Here is a 25,511-nt window from a genome sequence, read left to right as displayed (position 1 = left end):
AACCCTTCTTTTTAGTCTTTTATGCGAAGAATGATTGGTATATCTAGTTTGAAAGAGCTTAGAAAGAATATCATGCAGCTGATACCATTTTTTTTATTTTTTGGCTACTTAATAAAAAAATGTATATTCTGACGCGACTTAAAGTAACATGTCATGTATATTTTATAATAAAAAAATTATAATTTTCTGAATCACATTATACCACGACAATATATAAGTTTTATTGTGTAAGATATATGTGTAGAACCAACAAACCGAATATAAACTATAAACCATGCGAGTAGTCAATAATTTTTTTTTTTTTTTTGAAAATAGAACATTGAGTTCTTTCAATAAACCGAAGTTACAAGTGTGACTTACCAATACAGGAAAATCCAGACTATAAGCCAATCTACGCATCAGCTCTGAAGCATCCCCGCACTCGTGGTAGCGGATATTGTCTTAACTTCTAAATCTCTCCTAAACGAGAGATAGAGCACTCTGTATTAATCCAAGAGAAAAGACCCCCTCCATCCTCCCAAGAAGGCGGAGTACAGTACGTTGTTACTATGGACCCCAAGTCCAACTACCTAAATCTACAAAATTACTAACTAAAAAGCAAACTCCCATGTAAATCAAACATAAACTAGAACTCCAAGCACGGGCCTAAACCCTGACAGCACACCTATCGCAGGCATCAGCTGCACGAGCCCAGAACGACACGAGCACCCAGCTCTCGTATGGACCCTATAAAGACCGTCCATACGACCACCAGCCATAACATCGCCCGCCACTCTCGATTAGCTCTTACCCCGGATTGTGACCGATCAAGCAGCTCATCACCTCACTCGAGTATAACACTAATGGCCCCCCCAACGTGGACTTTTAAAAATACTTTATCTAATATTCCATCCACTACCACTCATGACCACACAACACAAGACCTCACGGCACATGTCCTGTATTCCCCGACAGCTCTTCTGCATTTTCTCTGAGCAATGCACGTTTTGCCCCCCACTGACAACCGTTTTGCAACCTGTACATGCCATGCATCATGCCCTGCCAACCATTTCATTTGAGCAGCAGCCTGTACCCACTAGCCAGCCCATCTGTACAACTGTGTTTCACCTCCACTCTGAAACACTGCTGCTGGAAACACTGCTGCACGCAAGCTGAGCCGTCCTAGAACCACTGCTGCAGGGTGGATGGTACTCCTCCCGTCTGTCCACTGCCGTCGAGGCCTTATTTACAACCACCTAAAACAGAGTCTAAAAAAGAAACTAAACACTGAAAATAGCAACATACAACCTGTCTGTAACAAAACCAGCAAACGAAAATGAAAAAACAGCAAGAACAAAAAAGCAAACGGAAATGAAAAAATAGCAGAAACGAAAAACCAGCGTCACCCCCAGTCCGACCACCTTCCAAAAGAAAAATTCATCATGAGTTCTACATAACTTCACTCCCAAAAACCTCCTTAAAACCTCATGTATTCCAGCGTGCCTCCCAAACAACCTCTATTTTCCATGGATAAAACAGAGTCAAAGAAACCCACGGGAGTACACCCCAAACTACATGAAAAACCATAGTTTATGAGCTCATGAAACCATGGGTCTACTCACACTGAAGCCGCTCGCCATTTCCACCATGCCCAGCTACGTGGATTCCATAATGGTCCCTCTTTGCATCGAATATGCACTTCACAGCCAAACAAAGTCAATCGAAGCCCTCCACCTCCATCGTGTGCCAAACGCCTTCATCACGTTCGAGTGAAGTAAAAATGGTAGACGGCCAAACCTTCCACCTCCATCACACAAAAAACCATCATCACGTCCGAGTGAAAAAAAGTGGTAGACGGCTTCAAAATCCTTGATCGTGTAATGAAACTTTCGGCCACCATAGTCACTGCCAACCAACACTTATTCAAAAAAGGAAAAAGCATAAACAAACAAAAGGAGTGGAGGGGATGAAGGGAGGGAGGAAGCTGTAGCTTCCCCCCCCCCCCCCCCCCCCCTTTCGGATGATTTACACCTTTTATCTTTAGAGAGAAGGAGGAGCTTCTCTCACTAGAGTTGCTGTGGATCTGACTTTCAAGCAATGAGTAGTCAATATGTTGATTCTTCTTTTTGCCATCATAACTTCAAAGGAAAATGTTCAATTTACAAAAACATATTTTATAATTTGATTGTGTTAGATTCTAAAGTTGATTTGTTTTAATTTCTAATATAATTTTATAGTAACTCCCTTCGTAAACCTAGCCTATCTCAACTTTGAAATCTGCGACTTGGACTGGTATGACTATTTTCACCTTTGAGTTCTAATCTTTATTTTTTGGGCCAGAAAAATGTGTGTTGTTGGGATTATCAAAGCCCGTGATTGGGACACAAGTTGGTGAAGGAATGATAACTTAAAACAAATATATAATGATCTGTAGTTCCTTCAGAAAGCTTGAAAAAAATTGGGAATAGCAAATAAACTTATTTTCCAAGTAAATTTATGATAAATTTACAGTTCCATGAAGACGATGAACTCTGAAGCAACAACGACATAGAATCTTTGAATGAAAATAAGCTGAAAACAGATGGAATATGAAATAGAGAAGTATTTTGCACTTGAAAAAAGCTTATTAACCTGTAATTATATATATATATTTAAAAAGTAGGTTGCTTGGACGGTGTGATGGTGCAAGGTTTGAGTAGGGGTGTTAAATCGTGTTAACGGATCGTGTTCGTGTCGTGTCAAAGCATATATATTACACTATATAGATAAACCCTAACCCGACCCATTAAGCTTATCGTGTCAAAATCTCAAACACTAATACGACCCATTAACATAACGAGTCATGTCATGTTAACCCGTTTTGACCCATTAATGAATATTACGAAATAAGTTAACATGAAAAAACAAGACTCGTTTCAAACTATTTATATAAATGGGTTGAATAGGCCCGAAATTAACCTGATTAAATTTAGCTTAATTTTATATAAATGTTAAAATCACAATATCTATAAAAATCATAAAACTAACTACAAGTCCAAAATTACAATCTAAACAAGAAAAATATCGAAATTAAAATTCTAACAATTTTATTTTTGGGTAAAAGGGTATAATTGTAACTTTAACTTTCTTAATGTGTTATAACGGGTTAACCCGTTATCAACCCGTTAAGCAATCGTGTCTTAACGGGTCAACCCGTTTTGACCCGAACCCGTTAAGACTAAACCCTAACTTGTTAATATCATGTCATATTCGTGTTGGGTTAACGGGTCGTGTAACATATTGCTACCCCTAAGTTTGAGTTCATTCGCCCCGTGGTAATATTAATTTAGTGTTGTTTTTGGAATGATGTGAAAGAACAAGTATTGTAGAAGACTTAAAGCTGTCGTGTCATACCCTTTTAAATATATATTTATTATTTTTAAAAGATTTTTTTATTGGCATTAACTTATAGATTATTAGAATAAAAATTAAGATATTATTTATTGGAAAACAAACAGTTAGATTCCTTTGCGGAAGAAAACAACTCTTAGAAAGTTGTGAATATGGATCTTGACCTATCTACATAACTTTATGTGTCTCTATCAGTCACAACATTAATGCAAATAAACAGATCAGCTGAAAACCTCAATCCAACACTCTTCATATAGAAATCTACGAGAATTTACAATTCAGAAATAATTGGTTCCTGCAAATACTTGATCAACGATGACCAGAGGTTAGTATTTTAACGATTCTTTTATTATTACATTTTCTCCCAAATCTTACATTAATGGTGTTAATGATGTGTTTCACATACCGATCATTGGGCTCGATCACCTACGATACAAGGAAGATGAGAGCTCAAAGTTGATGAAACACATTAACTCACTTTGTTGATCCTTAGAGGGAATTTTTGTGTATGAGAGAATGTAGGAGTTATTCTAACCTAGATTTTGGCTTTTATACCCCTTGCCGAGGTGGTCCTCTATATCCCATGTCAAAGGTGGCCATCTTCTGCACAAAGTACCACGTTGTCGCTTTTAACGCAGTGTGGCTTCCTCTGATTGTGTCCCCTGTGGCAAGTTGGTGAGTGCGGGCACCTTATCGTGCATCTTGTGCCTTGTTTTGATATCTGTCCATGTTCAGTATCTGGTCCTTAAATGTAATGTGGCCCTGTCACTACGTGCATGTGTAGGGTCATGTCAGAAAGGTTGGTGTCTCAACTTTCCACACTAGTTCGCTTCCCGTGCAGGCCCTAGGCCTTCTTCTTCTTTACCCAACTTGTGGGCCAACTAATGTTTGGTCATTGGGCCTCTTGGGATAAGTTTGGCCTAGCTCGGTAGGGTGTAAACATCAATTCCAATTACCGCACAAATTCCTACCACGTGTGTGGTGAAATTTCCTCATTCTTTTCTTCTCCTTCCCCTCTTTCTTCATCTTCTTCTCTCTCTCTCTCTTAAAGACCCACGATGTCTCATTGGTTTGTAATGTTTGACGGGTGGGTTGTCCATTGTGTGCTCCTATTCACTTCCCCATGTCTAGGTTGTGTGTGACAATTCGATCTCGTGCTTCCTTATCCATTTGAAATTGCTGGATCTATTGCCCGTAGTTTCACTTTTACCGACATGTGTCACTCTTTTTCTGGGGTAGCCTAGTCGATGCAGGCGTGTATTTAAACCTGAATCCCATCCTCTTGAGATTCGGGATGACTCTTAGTGTTTCAAGGGGTACCACTAGGCCTCTGTCACTTCCACCACTGACCTGAGGCCAGTGAAATCTTCTTTCGGGGTGCCTAACTCTAACTCTAAGGATTTAGAGATTCCGGTGGCCCGTCAGTGGGCCATCAATTCAGATGGTTTTGCCACCAAGGTGGCATTGTATCCTTCGATGTTCTCTAATGAATTGGACCTTCCTTGTTGCCACCTTGTCTAAGAAGTCTTGGACTTCCTCCAAGTGGCTCTGTCACAATTTCACCCTATTACGTGGAGGATCTTGATGTCCTACTACATTGTTTGGCATATGGTTTTGGAGACCGCAGGTGAAGATTACTTTGGCCTAACCTCCAGGGATTTTCTTTTTATGCATGGGGTGTGGCAATCTGTGGAGCTTCTGTTCCCAATCGAGTTATAGGGATTCCAAAAACCTGCTTTTCTTGTGTCAGGAACTGGTTGAAATGATTATTCTTCATGTCGAGTCAAGGTTGAGAGTTTCTTGCCGAAGAGGTAGTTCACCTTGAGCTTCCTGTTCGTGCCATTTGGAGAATTGTGTTAGACGACAAGGAGATTTGCATGACTTTAACTGGGCAGGAGTGAGCCCAATTGACAACAGTTTATGCTTAGGTGGGGACACATCAAGAGGAAGTCCATACCGACGCCCTACTAACTAGAGCCAACATCGATCGGTTCTTGGTTTCTTCAAATTGGTCCTATTTTAGTGGTGGTCACATCCAGGGGGTCGTCTGTAACAGCCCGTTAGAAATTCAATTGTGAAATTTCTATTAACTTTAGGAACCTTGTGAAAACCCCATAAGTTTTCACGAATCCATTAATCGTATAGGTTTTTGTCTAACTACATAGTTAGTGTTATTATTTACTATGGTATCAGAAGTGTGTTTTTGATTATTGAAGATAGTTAGAAGTGTCAAAATGTATTATGGTTTGTGCCATTAGACTCGGAGGGTTATTTAAAGTTTTATGGCGCAATAACATTTTTTCATATTTTCGGACAAAACGTCTATTCAAAACTGTAGATATTATTGAATAAAAAGAAATATCTTGAGGTAATTTTCATGAATATTATTGGGTAAAAATATTTTGAGTTGATTTTTTATAGATATTATTAGATAAAAATATCTTAAGTTGATTTTTTGTAGATACTATTGGATAGAATATTATGAGATAATCTTTTATAGATATTTTGGGTAGGAGAAAACTACACTCAACTCTCAACTCCAGCCTCATCTCTTCCATATCTCATCCATAATTATCTCCAGCCACCTCTCCCCACGAAATTATCTTCATTTACACTTTCCATTGAAAGAATATCAAACACTCTCTCTCGGACAGCTTTTAGGAGGTATTTTGCACGCCAATTTCGAAGCTGTTGTAAGTGTTTTATCATAAAATCTTCTTCATATAAGTTGTTCCTTTTTGAGTCTAGTTTACATGGATATCTTATTTGCCCCATTTGAAGATCATTTGGTCAGTAAAATATTGTATAAACTATAGAAAGGTCATTCTGGGAGGTAAACTGGAGAATATGTTATAGTTTGGAGTTTTTGACCAAGCTAATGGATAGATATTGGTCCGAAATTTTTATGGAGTATTGTTAACATGTATATATGACTATTGGTTGAGGATTTTTGCATGATTAAAGGTTTTGATGAAAGATTTTCTTAGATTTAGAAACTTAGAAACTGGAAGAGGAAAAACAGTTTCTGTTTTGAGAAAGTTTAACTCTTTGGTGGTCTAAACCTATTCTAATGACTTTGATAATTTTATTGGAGGATCCTAAACATCTTATATACATGTTATATTATTATTTTGAAGATATTTGATGTTAGTTTCAAAGATATGAAATTTTATGCAAAGAGATATTCAGATAAGCCAAAGTGTGGATATTCTTGGCTAAATTTATGTTTTGGTTAATTTCTAACCATGTGATCTTGAATTAGAAGCTTGTATATGTTTTAGGACATCTTTTTAAACCATGTAATGGTTTGGTTTGAAGATCATATATTTATAAGTCATAGATCAAGAGATTTATCAAAACTAGTTGAGGAAAAAGTTCCTGTTTTTGGACTAAGTGTAAAACCAAAAACTCCAAATGTTATTTTGTGATTTTGGTGACTTTATTTTGATAATTTAAAGCATGGTTGATGTTAGGATGATATTATGAATATGTTAGAAGTAAGATTTGATTTTTAAAATTCTTGGAGATGTTTTGATTTAAGGTCAAAACTTGTGATTCAAGTGCTTGGATCTTTTTACAAAAAAGTTTGGTGTTAATTATTAGCTTTTTCTAAATGGATGTTTTTAGTATGGTTTTGAACTTAGGATTGGAAGATGTTTGTTGCAAAATTTTGGTTTAAGCATGAGTTTTGAAGTTGGAAGGAATTGCAACAAAAATAAGGGAAATGGCCTATGGATGTTTCGGCCATAGTGTGTTCTTCATAGTTGTGTTTTGTTTTTAATTTTTATGAGTTAATATTTAAGTTTAGGACAAAATTTACATGAGAAATGTAAATTTTGGAAACTTTTGGAGTTAGTATACAAAATCCTTAAGTTATGGGTAAAACGGTCATTTTCCCACATGTAGAGAGTAAAATGAAAATTTTACTCTTTAAGTTAGTATTTTCCATATTTCAAATATTTAGTGATTTAGTTCTAACTTTTAGAATCACTAATTACAGTTCCTCGTGGTCGCACTTGAAGTTTTATAAGAAACGCGGAGATCGAGGTAAGTTAGCTTTTAACTTACTAGCAGTCTACTGTGTATGTGTGCTAAGTAAAGGAACTACAGTGTATGTATGTGTGTTATCATATATGTCATGCCATGCCAAGTTATCACGTAATTGTCTATTATACAGAATTTATTCTGTTGTCAATTTTTATCTGTTACATAATATATTCTGTTATGTATTACTGTACCTTACAAGTACGTCATGCTAAGTATGCCATCTATTACATGTATGTCAAGTCATGTAATATTCACTGTTGCAAGTATGTCATGTTAAATATGTTGTCTATTATATGTTATGCAATGTTACGAAATTTTTCTATCTCAAGTTGATCATGTATTTCAAGTTATATTCAAGTCACGTTATGTTATGTCAGGGCTTCAGTCATTTCGTATTCCAGTCACGTTTCATCTTGATTACTTATGTATGGGGTCACAGCAATTGTGACGCATACACTACGTGAGACACAGCAATTACGACACGTAGAATACATGGGGCCACAACAACTGTGGAGTATGTATTTAAGCAGTTAAAGAATAAGTTTCCATAGAATACATGGGGCCACAACAACTGTGGAGTATGTATTTTTCATGTTAAGTCAAGTTTGTGTAGAATACATAGGGTCACAACAACTGTGGAGTATGTATTTACACGTAGAATACATGGGGCCACAACAACTGTGGAGTATGTATTTACACGTAGAATACATGGGGCCACAACAACTGTGGAGTATGTATTTTTCATGTTAAGTCAAGTTTGTGTAGAATACATAGGGTCACAACAACTGTGGAGTATGTATTTACACGTAGAATACATGGGGCCACAACAACTGTGGAGTATGTATTTACACGTAGAATACATGGGGCCACAACAACTGTGGAGTATGTATTTTTCATGTTAAGTCAAGTTTGTGTAGAATACATGGGGCGACAACAACTGTGGAGTATGTATTTACACGTAGAATACATGGGGCCACAACAACTGTGGAGTATGTATTTTTCATGTTAAGTCAAGTTTCAGATCAAGTTCATGTCAAGTCAAGTTCAGTTCATGTTTCAATTTAAGTTATGACAATTATGCTATGTTGTACGCCAAGTTATGCTTTAATTACTTATGAATTTGATTATGCATTTATGCTTTTACTGTCATGCATGCATCATTAGCTTGTGTGTAAGTTTTTTGTTAACTTACTGAGATTTGTAATCAAATCTCACTTTGGTAGTCCCAACTACCATTCCCCCCGAATGGTAGATCTTGTTACAGGACCTGAAGGAGAATCAGGAGCTGATCAACTAGACACAGTTGACTAAGCGACGGTGCAACGTCAATGTTAATATAGTAGTTAACGTAAATTACTACTTGTACAATGGAGTTGCATCTTTAGTACTTTTTGGATCATAACCATTTTGGACTAGTGTTGTGATCTATTCAATGGGTCTTTATGTATGAAGTATGTTTTAAGCATTTGGGATATTTTCAATTTGGTGCATAGTATTGCTAAAGAAAAAATTATCCGCTGCGAATATTGCATAATGTTAGATGCATGTTAGGAACATTACATCTTATATGTCATGAACGGGGGCAGGTAACCTTGTGTTGCATGTCTCGACGGTTCAAATGTCCGTCCGATCCCAAACGGAATTTGGGAGCGTCACATCGTCTGCTTCTTAAGACCAAAAGAGGCCCTCTAGTCCTCCGTTGGAGGGGAGAGGGAAAAAACCTCACAGTAAGGTCGAGGAGGATCAGGAGATATCGGGATCTTGCAATAGTGAGCTGACCCTTCGTTAAATTAGTGGCTGCAAGCCCATCACAAGTAAAAAAAATTATCTAGCATGTTATTATTGTAATCCATGGTGGAACCAGAAATTCTATTTTGGAGCGTCATTTAATGATATCGATGCTTGCATACATGCCTATTTGTATGTGCATGCATGTATATATATTATAAACTAATTTGTTGTTTATAATAATAAGAAAATACATTATGCCTATTTGTTGTTTATATATATCGATCATGTATGTGTGTATGTCATGATCATGTACATACATACATACATAAATATATATTATATATATATACTAATAATTTTTATTTAGTTCATCCCGCTATAATATTGTATATGGGCAAATCAATAACTATTGAATCAATTTTCAAAGAAAAAAAAAAAAAGGATTTTTCACAAGCTGATCAGCTCGTTTCTATTGCTAATATATATTGAACTTCAACGATATTCCTATGTATATATCTTGCTCTCCTAAAATATCTAAAGTCCAACTTGGAAAGGTTAATATGGCTAAGTTAGAACTTGATCTTTGGTAATTTGTGTCCTCTACTATGAGATTTTAAGATAAACCAACTTGATGAAATGATATGGGCATATCTCATGCACTACAAGAAAAATGACTATTTGCAACTATTTTTATTTCCGGCGACAGAAATATAGTTGCAAAAAGCCTATTTTTAAACTCTGGTAAAATGTTTGTGTCAATTTAAAAAAATAAAAGGCCGCAAAAAGCATTTATTTCTGGCCATTTTTAGCTGCGGGAAAAAATATGGCCGCAAATAACCTATTGTGTAATTCTATATTGTCATAACAGTTTTTTTCGCTGTTATTAATTTTTTATTACAACGACTTTTTGTATTATTAAGGCGACTTTATAGGAATGTGGCTTCGTCGACCCATTTAAAAAAAATATCTATTTCTGGATAGTTAACTATTGTCGTTGTAATAAAATGGAGAATGACTTTCTTACATATTACAGGGTAATCTATATTGAAAGAGTATGTATATAAGTTTTCTTAACATAATTAATGTTATCACGTTTACTTTTTATGCACATTTTTAATTTATATTTCCCCTTTATAAGAATGTGGCTTCGTCGACCCATGAGAAGGAACACAGATCTATGATTATGAAAGGCTTGGTGTTCTTAGCAGGGACACAATGGTAATGTGTATAAATATATTAAAAACAAAAAAAAGAAAAAAAAGAGAGACACTACGATTAGATTCGTCCAAAAGCAACCATTCTAGAATTTTTTTTTTTTTCTTTCTTGTGGAAAAATCTTTGCTGCAATTGTCCAACACGAGATCAAATAAATGAAAATTATTAATTCCCAACAGCGTGTTGCTTTCTCCTAAGAAAATAAACGAAAGTTCTATGTTTGTTTGAGACTTTGATATTTGATATATGGAAAACAACTTATATATTAAATTTTTTTAGAATACTAGTAACGATTTCACGTGCAAGATCATGCGTATATCCGGTTGAAAATTGTGTAGTCGAGCTGATCTTATTCAGTGATATTTGAATGTTGAGATGAGATATATTGAAACTAGCCAAATATATAGTTAATTATTACTATCATTACAAAATTTAGTTCTATTGAATAAAAAGTTATTAAGAAATTTACCACTTATATTTATTTTTGGATACTTATTACTTATAACTTGAGCTTATCATATTTGCCTCAATTTATATATATAAAAAAAATTTTAAATAAAGAAAATTAGTGATATGAGACCTGATATCTCCTAACATCTCTTATATATAGTTTGTAGGTAACAGAGGAGACAAAATGTCAAAGTCTATCAAACGCGTTTGATGATTAATAATTTTCTAGGCATTTCTTTTGTTTTTTTTCGTTTTTTTTCCTGGTCAACACATTTCACTGTATTAACTTGGGACCAAACGCGTGAAGACTTTCGAACATAATCGACACGAATAGATTGTATCATTGTTCAAACTCTCATCACAGGCAAATGCATTGACCGGGAAAAATTAAAAAAAAAAAAAAAACAAAAAAATAAAAAGAAAGAAAAAGGAATGCCGTGGATAGAAAATTAATCATCAAGTCTCTAACATTCAGTTGATGGGTAATCAGTATGATTGGCTGCGGATTAATTCGACTTATTAAAAAAATATTAATTAATAAAGGAAATGAAATAATTAATCCACCTAAAGGGCCGTGGCTACTGAGAGATCTTGGGAGATCATTAGGTTATCTCCACACCATTAATTCTCTTTATTTAAAATTTTTATATAAGATGGGTCAAACATGATAAGCCTAAATTATATATAATAAGTAGTAATATTATCATAAAAGTATATTTAAGTGATAAATTTCATAATAATTATTTATTAGATGGAACGTCTAAATTTTGTAATGATCATCGTAATTAACTATCTCTTGCTTATTAGTCACTTCGGAGTTTAAAGTCAAATATTATGACTTAATTAAACCTCCCGGGATCATTAGTACGTATTAATAGAGCCGGCGGCCTACCAACCATGAATATATATATATATATACGACGTACGTACAGTGGGTCTTTAATTCAATATTCCAACTAAAGATCAGGTATGAGAGGCCGAGAGGATAGGCGACCTACATGTGAATATCAAAAGTAGACGTGCTAGCTGCACAGTTGCAGCAAAGATTTTTCCACGCTAAAGAAAAAAACTAGCCTCGAGAGAGAGAACATGACTTGGCTTTTCAAATTCATTTCAAAGCCTAATTTTTTTTTTCCCTGTATCTGAGAACTTTCTTTCAAACTACCTTCGGCCTTCAAGGCAACTTCCAGATTTGAAATATCTCAAGTACTACGTACAATATAAAACCAATCCATCGATCGAGATCTTGATCAAAATCATCATTGAAAGAGATCTTGATCATGGAATTGCAAATGGTATTATTTCGGATGCTTGTGTTAGTGATCATGTGCTCAGTTAATCCATTCGCGCGGGCATCAGAAGTAATAAACAGTTCATGTCTAGAAGATTGTGGGAATGTAAGCATTCCATACCCTTTTGGAATTGGAAATGGTTGCTACGTTGGAGATTGGTTTGAGATAGTTTGCAAATCATCAAATGACTCTTATGATCCGAGATTTCTAAAACCCTTTTTAAAGAAGTTCAACCGAGAGGTGCTGGATATTAACATAACTGCATCCACAGTTCGCGTCGAGTATCCCATATTTTCGAGCTGTACCAATGGCATGGAGAGCACAAATAATTCGGAGTTAGCGAAAGCTCCTTTCTTCTTCTCCGACATCAACAACAACTTCGTTGCCATGGGTTGCCACAACGATGCCTCCATGCGGTCCATTTTTCCCGATCCCTCGATTTCATATGGTGGGTGCAAATCCCCTTGTGACAAAGCTCCATTCACATATGGAAGTTTTTGCAACGCCACAAACTGTTGCCAAACTGCAGTCCCTTCTCATCTCCATGCATTCTCTACAGTTATAGAGCCAAAAAATAATGGCCGTAGTGATGAGTGCAACTACGCATTTTTGATAGACCGGAATTGGTTTGAGACCAAATTCACAAAGCCGAATCCAAATATGTCTGTTCCAGTAGTATTAGAATGGGGGATTGACAATGCTTCTCTCTATTCTCTTCCCACAGTGAAAAACTCAAACTTGACGGCAATATTGGAATACAATAGCTCAATGGCCTATTATTGTTCTCGACCACAGATCACGAGGATTGGAGACTCTAGTGCTCCTAGGTGTCGGTGCAACAATGGCTACAGAGGAAATCCCTACCTTCTTCGAGGATGTCGAGGTATATTATATCTCTTTCGCAACAACCTATTTAATCCATTAAATTCTTGAAGTCTTTTGATTTGCAAGTCTTAAAGTATATAGAAACTAAAAAGGTGTCCAATAAATTTAAGCATAGTTAATTTTTTATTGACATGATTTATAATCTTTTTAAAAATGATTTTTATTGGGGATTAGGATTTGTTTGGGAATACAAACTATCCTATCTTTTATTATCTAAAAATTTCTTATAATTTCATTCTCAAACACAAACATTTAAAATTTTTCATCTAATCATTACAATTTTTCTAAATTTCAAAACAAAACACAAAAAACTATATAACTTTTTCAAATTCCAAAATAGTAATAATATTATAATAATATTTAACTTTATAAAATTTTTATTCAATTTCTTTTTCTTATTTCCCAAAACCTATAAAACATCTTAACTTAAATCATTTTACTAATATTCACTTCTATTCACAAATTTCTTAACACATCTCAATCCTCAAACATCTCTAAGTCATTTTGTGTAACTTATACATATCTTTCATATCAGCTTGTAAATGTATTATATAGTACCCTTTTTTTTTTTTTGTTTTTTTTCCTATTAACGAAGTTTGTACACATCTTTTTACTAATTCATTTGTTTAGATTTCGAATATGACCACAAACCATTCAACCCAAGCAGGTATCGTCAGCCATCATATATATATAACTGTATGACTTTGCAAAAGATACCTGTATTTATTTGGAGACAAGCCCTCTGATCTCAAAGTTGGATTATAATCTTTTTTAATTGTTTTCAAAATTTAATGATATCAAATAGGAGCTAGAGACATATGAATTAGTGAACTCGATCTACTGTATTTGTTATTTATTTAATATTATCCTAAATATCTATACGGACATCAATAAATAATAATATTATAGGATACTCCATTTAATTATACGTATCACATGATTTTCTCTTCTACTTGAAATTCGAGCAACCAAAGAATTATAGAATTATAGGATACTCCATTTAATTATACGTAGTAGTTGCTTGTATATATACACGCTTGGATGCACACCTAATTAAGATGAAAATTAACTTGGGACTCGGAGATCACTGGAGTACTCGATCTGTGCCCATGCATGAGTCGCCCGAAACAATATTATTATAAATGGCTGCTTTTAGACTAATTTCCAACTGTCTTTTCTTTTTACTAACATAACTTCGTATGATTTATCAGATGATCTATTTTATAATAAAAATAATTTTACAATATAACGAAATACATCAAATCATAGAAATAGAATATTTCTATTTTAATACATTCGATTACAATGGCAGATATTGACGAATGTGCAAGCGCTCACCTCAACCGATGTGCATATGAAGAACGCTGTGAAAATACTGAAGGCTATTACCGTTGTGTCCCTTCTAATTATAAGAGCAAGAAGCCTTTCATAATCATAGGTATATCTAATTCCCAGTCCTATAATTTGCAATATATTAATTTTGAAATAGATCAGAGGAGTTTCTTTTCATTCCATTCATTTAATAAGTTCAATAAAAAAGGAAAGAAAGAACAGGAATTAATCACGAAGAATTAAGCAATTTTTTTTAAAAATGACAATATATATATAGTATTGGCAAACTCATTTCAATGCAAATAATTAAGGTTTACGTGAACCTACTTTGTGCACAACATAATTTGTCTGGCAATATTTTAGCATTCATAGAAATGTCTTTCTAATCAGCAATTTTATTATTTTACCATTTGCACTAGTGCAAGGAGTAACATCTATCTATTTCATTGAGTTAAATAGGTGTTAGCACAAGTCTTGGTGTATTATTTCTGATTTTCGGTGGATGGTGGTCATACAAAGTGATAAAGAAAAGGAGGAGGGTTAAACGCAAGGAGAAATTCTTCAAACAAAATGGTGGACTACTGCTAGAGAAACAACTATCTACAAACAACAAAGACAATGTTGAGAACATCAAATTATTTAATTCAAAGGAATTGGAGAAGGCCACTGATCAATTTAGTGCAGATAGAATAATTGGACATGGTGGACAAGGCACTATTTACAAAGGTATGTTGGCAGATGGAAGAATTGTTGCAATTAAAAAGTCCAACATAATAGATGAAGAGAAACTTCAAGAATTCATAAATGAAGTCGTGATTCTTTCAAAAATTAATCACAGAAATGTGGTTAAGCTACTTGGCTGTTGTTTAGAGACGGAAGTTCCGCTTCTAATTTATGAATTCATTTCTAATGGAACTCTTGCCCAATATCTCAATGGGCAAAATGAGAAGTTTCCACCTACATGGGATATGCGTTTACGAATTGCTATAGAAGTTGCAGGGGCTCTTTTCTACTTGCATTCAGCAGCTTCTTCACCCATTTACCATCGTGACATTAAGTCTACAAACATCCTCTTAGATGAGAAGTATAGAGCGAAAATAGCAGATTTTGGAATTTCAAGATATGTTAATATCGATCAAACTCATCTAAGCACACTAGTACATGGAACTTTTGGATATGTAGACCCTGAGTATTTTCAGTCAAGCCAGTTTACGGATAAGAGTGACGTTTATAGTTTTGGTGTTGTTCTTGCTGAGCTCTTAACGGGAGAAAAAGCTATCTCATCAACAGGAATGAGAGATACTAAAAGTTTAGCTACATTTTTTGTTAGTTCGATGGAAGGGAACAATTTATTTGGCATCCTTGATAGTCAAGTTTTGAAGGAAGCGGAAAAAGAAAAAATCATTACGGTTGCAAACCTTACGAAAAGATGCTTGAACTTGAAAGGAAGGAAACGACCTACAATGAGAGAAGTTGCAATGGAATTGGAGGTCATCCAAATGTCGCAAAGAGCTTCTAACCTTAAGCAAAAATATGGAGAGATTGAAGATGTCGAAACTGAAATATCAGAGCAATATGATGTGACCTCATCTTTAGATTCACAATCATTATTATTATCTACTTAATCATTAAGTGATATTACACATTGATTTGTGTCCTATTATAAATGTTTGTTCAATTTCATCTTGTAAGCTTCATCTTATGTTAGTATAAAGCATAGACATCCAGTTTTCTTTTCATTTTCATAAGCATTTATTTTTCTATATAAATAAAATGAGGCCTCAAGCTGCTCTAGGATCTTATCTCTATTCAAAAAAAAAAAAAAAGAAAAAAAAATCAAAAAACAAAAACGTATCTTCTGTAACATATTACCCTCTAAGTGTTTACTGTAGTTTAGAATTAATAAATAACAAAAGAAGAATTGATGTTGCTTTACATGAAGCAAGATGATTTTTCGGCATTACCACCAACTTTCTGCTGAGACTTGAGTTTCTTCACCCTCTCTTCAGTAGCCCTTAATGATTTTTTGTAAATGCTAATTAGCTGAAAGTTATAGCAATTCAGAACTTCAGGATGTGATTTTCATAAGACTCAAAAACTTCAAATCATATTGGAAAATCATTAGAATTACCATTTCACACCAATGTAATAATGCACTGGACACAGATTTAGGAAGAATAAGTTGCAATAGCATGTCAGTCATATAATCCAAAAGAGACTCGATTCGTTTATTTTGACCATTTTTTCATTAGTGGTGATTTTTTCTTAGTCACAAATTTCAATGTGTTTTCCTTATGAAAATAGTCTATAAGTGTCTATAATGCAAATGTATAATCAGCAACAGCAAGGACAGAGTGCTAGGAGTTAACAATAGAGTTTTGTGAGTGAACTTTAGCAATCTCTGATTCCAAGAAATTTCTCATAGTAATAGAATTGCAAATGCATATTAAATTCATCTCAACATCACCAAATGGAGCCCAATGCTCACAAGTCTATTATTCCTTCCAATATCTCCCTAAATAATCCACTAGAAAAATTTTTCTTTGACAAAATCAAATTGTGAGCAAGACACATTAGACTTTCCTTATTTCTTATTGATCTTCTAAGAAGATGAAGGTTAGTTCTCTAGCCTACCTCGTCAATTTCTTTGGGGGGAGATAAAAAACGAAGGAGACATCATTATGTTATCTCCTGCTACACGTACTAACATTCCATGCTTCTCACATTGTCCTCCAAAATAAGAGCCTATTCTTGCAATACATATCATCAAGAAGTATAAGAATCAGAGATAGATAAGATCAGGAAGAAAAAACCTAAGCATGCTTGTCTATCTCAACCATATATTAAGTTCAATCATGTAGTGAGGACCATCACAAATGAGTTATCAAAACATGACAATCTTTAAGCATATCTACAAGATGTTTTGACCTAGTTGAATAAAGAAATTATAGGCAATCTTGAAATTCTCAATATACCCGTGTAAAACCATGAAATTGTCTACCAATTTTCTTGAACAAATTGGTTAGATCTCAATATTATGATTATTAAACGAATCATATACTTAAAGAATATAAGCAAACTTACATAACACAATGATTTGTTACGAAAGGAAACCCTTTAAAGAACTCTTTAAAATTAAAACCCTACGTGGCAGCCAAACTCAAGAAAGTCAATCTTATTATTTGAAAATCGATTACAAGTAATCATTAATTACAAAAACTTTGCAACTTGACTCTCTTACTTGCCCAAACAAATGACCTGTTTGTCTTCTACCGCAATAGCAGCTAGAACTTCTGGCGATCTTCAAATATTGCCTCTCCTCCTGGAACTCCAGTGGCTAAAATCCAATTAACAATCCTTAACACTTGAAACACGATCACACTAAAAAAGAGATCACAAATATGAAAATTCACTAAGAAATTTTCTCACCAAAATATGCACTAGAAAGTGCACTATAAAATATGCAAATATGAATCTCTACAGATCCTAACCAATAGGATCTTTTAAATAAACAATCTGGAAAGAGTTTCAGTTTCAGTAAGATTCTGCTGACGGATGAATATGTCATGAGACGTCTCCTAATGGATTGCTGACATTTCGCGATAACTCTCTTCTACAGTGATTGATTTCTATTCAACTTCTGTTCTGGACAGATGCAGATCCTCATGGACTCAATTTTTACCTAAATGACATATCTAAACAATCTCTAAAACTTATAGATAAACTCAATGTTGTTTAGAGATAAAGTCGATAATTATTTTATATTCATCCAACAATTACAAATATAATGATAAGATAAGCCTTATCATTTAGTTATCTAATTCTAACAAATTTTTGCATTTACAATCTTCCCCTTTGGTGGATTGGTGACAAAACCAATTTGATGAATGTAATATAAAACCTGTCAAAAGTACAAACTACAAATCAGAAACCAAGTAGAAATTCCTTGCAAATAATCAAGAATAAAAAAAAAAAAATAATGACATAGAACAGTAACTAAGATTAGTACTATCATCATTCACAAGATTTAAAATCTATTTCAAAGTCTAAGCATGTTCTAGTTCAACATCAGATTTATGTCCAGTAAAAATAAACAAATATCATTCAACTCCCCCTCAACAAATTCATTTAAGCAAATTCATTAAACTCCCCTTTAACCACACACTTACTCAAACTCCCCCAAAATTTCACAATACCAAAATAAAAAAATATTTCAATTTGCTCTTCCAATACTCCCCCTTTTTCCCACTAATCTAACAAAACTCATAAGAGAATATATACCACTTATGTGTGCCGAGATAAAGACACTAAGAACGACATGATGAATAACTCTCATGTGTCTCAACTTTTCATGGATTAAATGCACCTGATGTATGAGGAGTATGTCAAACAATGAGCAAATGATTTAGACAACTTGGTTGAGACAAAAAAAATCAAACACTTGGTGGGCATAACATGAAAACCAAATGACAAAGGCCAAGAACCCACTCAAAAATCGTCCTAAATAAATGCATAAAATAATCTTGTATGAATAAATATTCAAGTATCCAAGGTATTCTAGCCCCAACATCACAAAACAACAACCAAAATCCCAATCTCCATATATATGCACCGTGCCCTAGACTTAGAGAAGGAAAAAGATTTAAAAAAAATAGGAGTATTACTATGATGGAGAATCGTATACTAAAATACTCGGTACCAAGTATTTCTCCCAAGAAAATCGACGGAGATGTGAATGAGATGAGGGCAACTAGGGCTTCGTATATGGAGAGTGCCGTGAGCGGTGTATCGGGGGACTTAGAGAAATAAACTCGGGCCTGGACGTGTGACTTAAGTCACTTAAGTAACTAAGGACCGTGCGCGTGCCTAGAGCCATAGAGTCCCACTGGGACTTATATTAATATATCAGAAACCAAGTCCCAGACTTAAACCAACATACAACACTTACCCAACCAAAAATTATATTTCATATTTTCATCACTTTATTTTATTTTAAATAAAATAATAAGTAAATAAAAAATAAGAAAAAATTAAAAAATTAATCTTTTTCTTATATATATAAACAATGAGGAAAATAACATGTTTAGAAGCATCTCAAATCAAACATAGTGTCACTCACAAAACAAATTCATTAGAGTACACTCTCTTATTTGCAACAATCACCATGGATGTCCATTCCTTATAAGATCATCAATATCAAAGTTCATGTGAGTGTGTGAGTGAGTAAACTTATATAAGATGGTAACTCTTTATTTATTTTTCCTTTCAATAAATTTTTATAATATTATTCTTGAATATTTTCTTCTCATAGATGCTCACAAGAGTTTGTTACTCACTTTAAAAGTCAAACTTTATGCTAGGGCCTAGATATATGAGTATCTCCTCCAAACACTAGTTTGCGTCCATTTTTGTTGCTAATCTTTTTTCATAATAAATAGAGCAACGATTTTTCTATAAAGACTTAAGAGAATAGATTCGTGTATGGTGTTTGTCTTTTTTTGCAATGATTTAACACCTACTTTTTCTATATGGATCAATTATTTGTGTTTGGTAAGAGGAGATCTCTTTATTAATGTACTAGATTTAACTAGTATTAGTCAATTCAAGGCATGAACTCCCTCTATGATGAGCATCTCATTAAACAATATAAATTTTAATTATTATATGCATACATATAAGCTTCTCACAGTGCTTTGTAAATGAACTTTCACAAGATGACCCATAGGGTTAGTATGCACAAAGTGAATTGCACAAAATAAAGAGATGCATAGGTTCAAGAATTTACCATGTGAGAACACAAGTGCTCAAATTTTGACATATCAAGCATACACTTTCCTTAAAAAATTTGAACCAAACCAGAAAAAATAGAATAAATATATCTTTTTAATTAAAAAAAAAAAGAAACATAAAAGCAAAACAGAAAAAAAATGCATGTCCTAGACTAATGCAATAATATAAAGAATGCAAGAACATGCAACTAGTCCTATCAATTAATGTGACATAGCATATTCTTTGACCACCAACTTTATTTTAAATTTTGGCCTATTTTTTCATCAACACCACTTTGTATGATCTTTTCTTTATTTTGAAAGCAAAAATTTGCTAGTTCACCAAGTTTGAGACTTAAGAAGTTGATTTGTTGACTCATATCACAAACTTGATTCTCTAGACTCTTTCCTTTCCTTTTTAGATTTCTTTCACCTTCAATTTTCTGCACTTGACTCAAGTTAAAGCAATGTGGTCTTATATGACCAACAACACCACAATTATGACAAGTGGGAATTTTATTTCCCATCATATTTACCTTTCTTCATTGTTTTTGTGGTTAAATTACCATACATATTTTTTGAATAAACTGGCTTAGCTAAAGCATAATTTTGAACACTTTTACCTTGACTTCATTTAACAAAAACAATATCTTTAGATGTAGGGGCAATGAATGATGAGACGAGTTTTTCTTTCCCTTCTGAAGTCGTATACCTTAAGCCAGTTTTATCACTACTCCCACCTTTTGAAAACTCAACATCTCTTCTAACTTCTGTATTGCTGTTTTTTCCTGGCACTCCTAAAACTTTTCCAACTCTTTTTTTAGTGTAGCCTTTTGATATTTTAATTTTGATACTTCAGCACCAGAAATTTTTAATACCTCAGAGAGATTATCTTTCTCATTCTCCATAGCAGTAAGCCTATTGTATAGCTTCTTAGTGAGTTTCTTTAATTTGACCACTTCTTTACACACATTATTGTAGGCTTCTTATAAACTTAGTTCTTGATCAACATCAACAACTGATACATCCGAATCACTGTAAACACAATCACTTTCAAATTTTGTTAGTGCAATATCGGGAAAATCATTGACAATAGTAGAAAACGCTACAAAAGATTTTTTATAATTAGATGATGAATTTGAACTTTCAGAATCTAATCTGTCACTAAGTGTGACATTCATTGTTTTTCATTTACTTTTCTTGAAATTTGAACATTCAATTCTTATGTGACCATAACAAGAATATTCATGAAACTTCAACTTTGTCCCTTTTCTCGTATTTATCTTTATTCCAATTTTCAGATTCATTTTTCTTAGCAGAAAATTCTTTACCTCTTTTTAGCTTTCCACTTGACTTTTTATTAAACATGAATTTTCTGAACTTTCTTGCTATGATATCTATATCCTTATCATTTAAATTCTCTTCATCAGAAAAGTTATCTCGATCCTTTTTTATAGTTTTTAAAGCAATAGTTGGTTCCTTATAAACGTATGAATTCTCACTTCCTCATCAAAATGTGGTGGGACATATAATGACGTCGACATGATCGACAAGGGCACAGATCACATTCGGATGAGTGAACCACGCTCTAATGCCGATTAAAATTCCTAATGTACACCTGTAAAACCATGAAATTGTCTACCAATTTTTTTAAACAAATTGGTTAAATTTCAATATTATGATTATTAAACGAATCAAATACTTAAAGAAAATAAGAAAACTTGCATAACACAATGATTGGTTATAAAGGGAAACCCCTTAAAGAACTCTTTAAAGGTAAAACCTTACGGGGCAGCCAAACTCAGGAAAGTCAATCTTATTATTAGAAAATCAATTACAAGTAATCATCAATTACAAAACCTTTGCAATTTGACTCTCTTCCTTACCCAAACAAACGACCTATTTGTCTTCTACCACAATAGCAGCCAAAACCTCTAGCAATCTTCAAATATTGCCTCTCCTCCTAGAACTCCAGTAACTGAAATCCAATCAATGATCTTTTACACTTGAAACACAATCACACTCAAAGAGAGATCAAAAATATGAAAATTCACTAAGAAATTTTCTCACCAAAATATGCACTAAAAAGTGCACTATAAAATATATAGATCTGAATCTCTACATATCCTAACCAATAGGATCTCTTAAATAAACAATCTGGAAAGAGTTCAAGTTTCAGTAAGATTTAGCTGATAGATAGAATCTGTCACGAGACGTCTCCTGACGGATTGCTGGCATTTCGCCATAACTCTCTTTTGCAGTGACTGATTTCTGTTCAGTTTCTATTCTGCATAAATACAGATCCTTATGGACTCAATTTTTACATAAATGACTTATCTAAACAACTTCTAAGACTTCTAGATATACTCAATGTTGTTTAGAGATAAAGTCGATAATTATTTTACATTCATCCAACAATTACAAATATAATGATAAGATAAACCTTATCATTTAGTCATCTCATCCTAGCCAATTTTTGCATTTACAAATATAACCAATTTATCCCCTAAGTAAATAAATATATTCATATAGTAAATTTGAAGAAACAAATTAAGATGGATCTTGCCCCATTTAGGAAGGAATAACGGATCATTAGGCAACTAGTTATTTGCAAATGTCGTTCCAAGAATCAATCCAGTTCCCCGAATAAACTAAAAACTTAAAAACTTTAGAGACAATAGGTACCTCACCAATTATGGGACTATCTGGCAATGCTTTTAAACCATCTTGAAACTTCGGGGAGATGCTCTTTACTTGATCAACAATCTTTCCTTCTCTACAAAGAAGTTAGATAGCTTTCACAAAATGCTCTGTTAAGCATGCTTTTTCTGGTTCGTTGTATTTTGGAAAGTGTTTTTTTTTTCTTTTAATTGAGTTGTTTTAATACAGTTCATTTTGAGACTTGGTTTTGGAATTTTAAGCTTATATGTAACCTTAGGTATCTAACTGTAACTACAGTTTTCATCCACCTTAAGTGAGGGTATTCAATTAAATTGGAGTACCGTCCTCTTTTTAAAAATCATGATATATAATCTGTGTTGATCATGCAGAATATACAAGTTCAGATAATTAGGTATATGTCATTGCATATCTGCATGCACAAGCCATGACCCACCATTCAGGGGACAATTAAAGAAACTGTATGACAACCTGCAACTCCATCAAGTCCTATTTAGTCCATCGGGTCAAAGATGTAAAAGATGGACTAAAAATGCAATATATGTAAACATTTTATAATCTAATGTGTCTTCTCCAACAATTTCATAAGGGAAAGAGAAATACTAATTTATTTATAAAACAATTTTATAAAAATAAATTTGTAAATATATTGTAACGTTCCTTTTATTATGAAGTAAATATATTGTATTAAATCAAGTTAGTTTGTGAATTTATTTTTACTACATCCTTAGATGGAGTAGCATTTTCATTCAAGATTAAAACCTTAAGTTCCATCTACACCTTCTGTGTTTGTATTTTAAATATTTTTTAATTTTTTAATGAATCAAGTGTCATCTCGCAGTGATGCTACGTATGTCAAAAAGGTCATACAAACAGTAAGCTTCCAGTGATGAAGTAGCATTATTGATCTATCATTTTATAAACAATTGAAATTTCAATAAACAATAAGAGAAATTTTAAAAGTCCGAATGAATTAGAAGCAAAATCTTTTTTAACAATAATTAGACAGAAAATACTTTTTGCACATTCCGATTGGTGTTTCAGATAATTTTGTTACTGTGGTCAATGAATTAAGCATTTGCACAAGCAACAAATTTAGCAAAAGATGGGTTTAAAACTCAGTGTGGTCATGATAGGTACAAACACCAGAATTCTCTGCTCACGGTGCAGAGAGACCTTCTCTCAATTCACATTATTGAGAACACCAAGATTTTCTGAATAACTGATTGCATAAACTCCTCCAAAAAGTTATACGGTTTGTTATAAACCGATTACATCAAAAGGAAATTAAATAATGTCTGAATAAAGTAAGAGTACCAACAAGGAAATAAAATAATCTAGTATAAGGAAAGAGCAACTAACAAGAAAATAAAATAGCATCCAAACATGGAAATATAATATTGGAGATTCAGCTTGCCAAGTCAAGCTACATAGTCAGTTTGCTACATGTTTGGTCTAGTAGCCCTCATGCTCCTACGTGGCGTTGCTTCATGCATAATCGTATCATTCACCCTTCCTGCAAGAAGAATCTTGTCCTCAAGGTTGAAGTTAAGAAACTGCTCCTTAATAGTTGAAAGTGATTCCCAGGTGGCATCTTCTGCTGGTAAAATATTCCAGCGAATCAAGACTTCCTTGACCCGCCCACTTGCACTTTGTACCCATCGTGAACCTAAAACCGCTTTAGGTTGTAGCAGGGGTAATCCATCCTTAGCATAAGGTGGCAAAGTGGGCTGTACAACCTCAATATCCCCAACTTCGATAACCACGACGGCCTTTATCAGCTAGACACCCTTGATTGTTTTAGAAGTCACCCGGCCAATAGGTTATGTTTACAAAAGCAAAGACTTTTTCAACAGGTGATTATAGGCTGATATAATTATTCGTTCAGGCTTTAGTAGGGCTGTGTAGTACGTACTTTGGGTTATTAAACTTTTGCAAGTCATGGATCTTTTTTTTTTAAGTTCTTTGGGCTTGATCGGGGTTTGTTGATTAAACAACAAGATAATTAATGAAGTATCTTTTGTTTTTCTTGCCCGGGGCATCTTGTACATGAGTGTACGTATCCTTTTCCGCTCAACTTCTAGACTTGACAAAGTACCAAGAAAATATCATAAAAAATAATAATCTTTTGATTTTCATTTCACGAGGGCCAATCATAGAACATACTCTTTCCTTCTCAACCTCTGGCCTTGACAAAGTCCATGAAAAATATTGTCCGTTCTAAATTTCTAACTTCCACTTGACTCTCGATTCTCGAAGGTCACACTCAATTGTGGATTTTTTGTCTTAATAAAGGGCACTGCATGCTAGCTAGACTGCACGCACCACAGACAGACACTTCTAGTACTGATCATCATCATGCAGAGGAGATTAAATACATAGATATTGATCAATTAACATTAAGTAAAAATACATTTTAGTCTGATCTCCCGTGTAACGTACGTGCCTCTTTGTATACCTACTTATGATCTCATGCATAAAGCCTCATTTTAATAATTTTAGTCAACAGAAAAGTAATTTCAAAGTAAGATTGTTTTTAGTGATTATTTGGTAAAAGAAATTATAAATCGTTCAGGTCCAAACAATAACATCATGCACATGTCCTACTTACCATTAATACACTACAAGAAAATTATTTAGTTATTTCCTATGAAAATAATTATTTTCTACTAAAAGTGCTCAGTTATTACCAGTTATTTTATGTAAAAATTACTATAATTTCATGCTAATGTTTAGTAAGAAA

At 33.7% G+C, this 25,511-nt stretch overlaps 1 protein-coding gene across 1 annotated transcript; it reads left to right on the top strand.

Annotated features, from left to right (window-relative positions):
- Positions 1–11,875: 11,875 nt before the first annotated feature.
- LOC122306860 (wall-associated receptor kinase-like 22) lies at positions 11,876–16,062 on the top strand. The gene is made up of 3 exons (XM_043119383.1): positions 11,876–12,987; positions 14,302–14,427; positions 14,781–16,062. Exons 1-3 carry the CDS (start codon positions 12,093–12,095, stop codon positions 15,944–15,946), a joined length of 2,187 nt encoding a protein of 728 aa, XP_042975317.1. The 5' UTR covers positions 11,876–12,092; the 3' UTR covers positions 15,947–16,062.
- The last annotated feature ends 9,449 nt before the right edge of the window (positions 16,063–25,511 follow it).

This window comes from Carya illinoinensis, chromosome 4, assembly GCF_018687715.1.
Source record: "Carya illinoinensis cultivar Pawnee chromosome 4, C.illinoinensisPawnee_v1, whole genome shotgun sequence".
NCBI lineage: Eukaryota > Viridiplantae > Streptophyta > Magnoliopsida > Fagales > Juglandaceae > Carya > Carya illinoinensis.
This window is presented reverse-complemented; position numbering and strand designations above follow the sequence as displayed.

Bases quoted from the DNA above. Each gene is read 5' to 3' on its own strand.
- LOC122306860 (XM_043119383.1), top strand. From the start codon at position 12,093: ATGGAATTGCAAATGGTATTATTTCGGATGCTTGTGTTAGTGATCATG. The intron at 12,988-14,301 runs GTATATTATATC...TTACAATGGCAG, and splicing joins CCTTCTTCGAGGATGTCGAG to ATATTGACGAATGTGCAAGC. The intron at 14,428-14,780 runs GTATATCTAATT...TGAGTTAAATAG, and splicing joins GAAGCCTTTCATAATCATAG to GTGTTAGCACAAGTCTTGGT.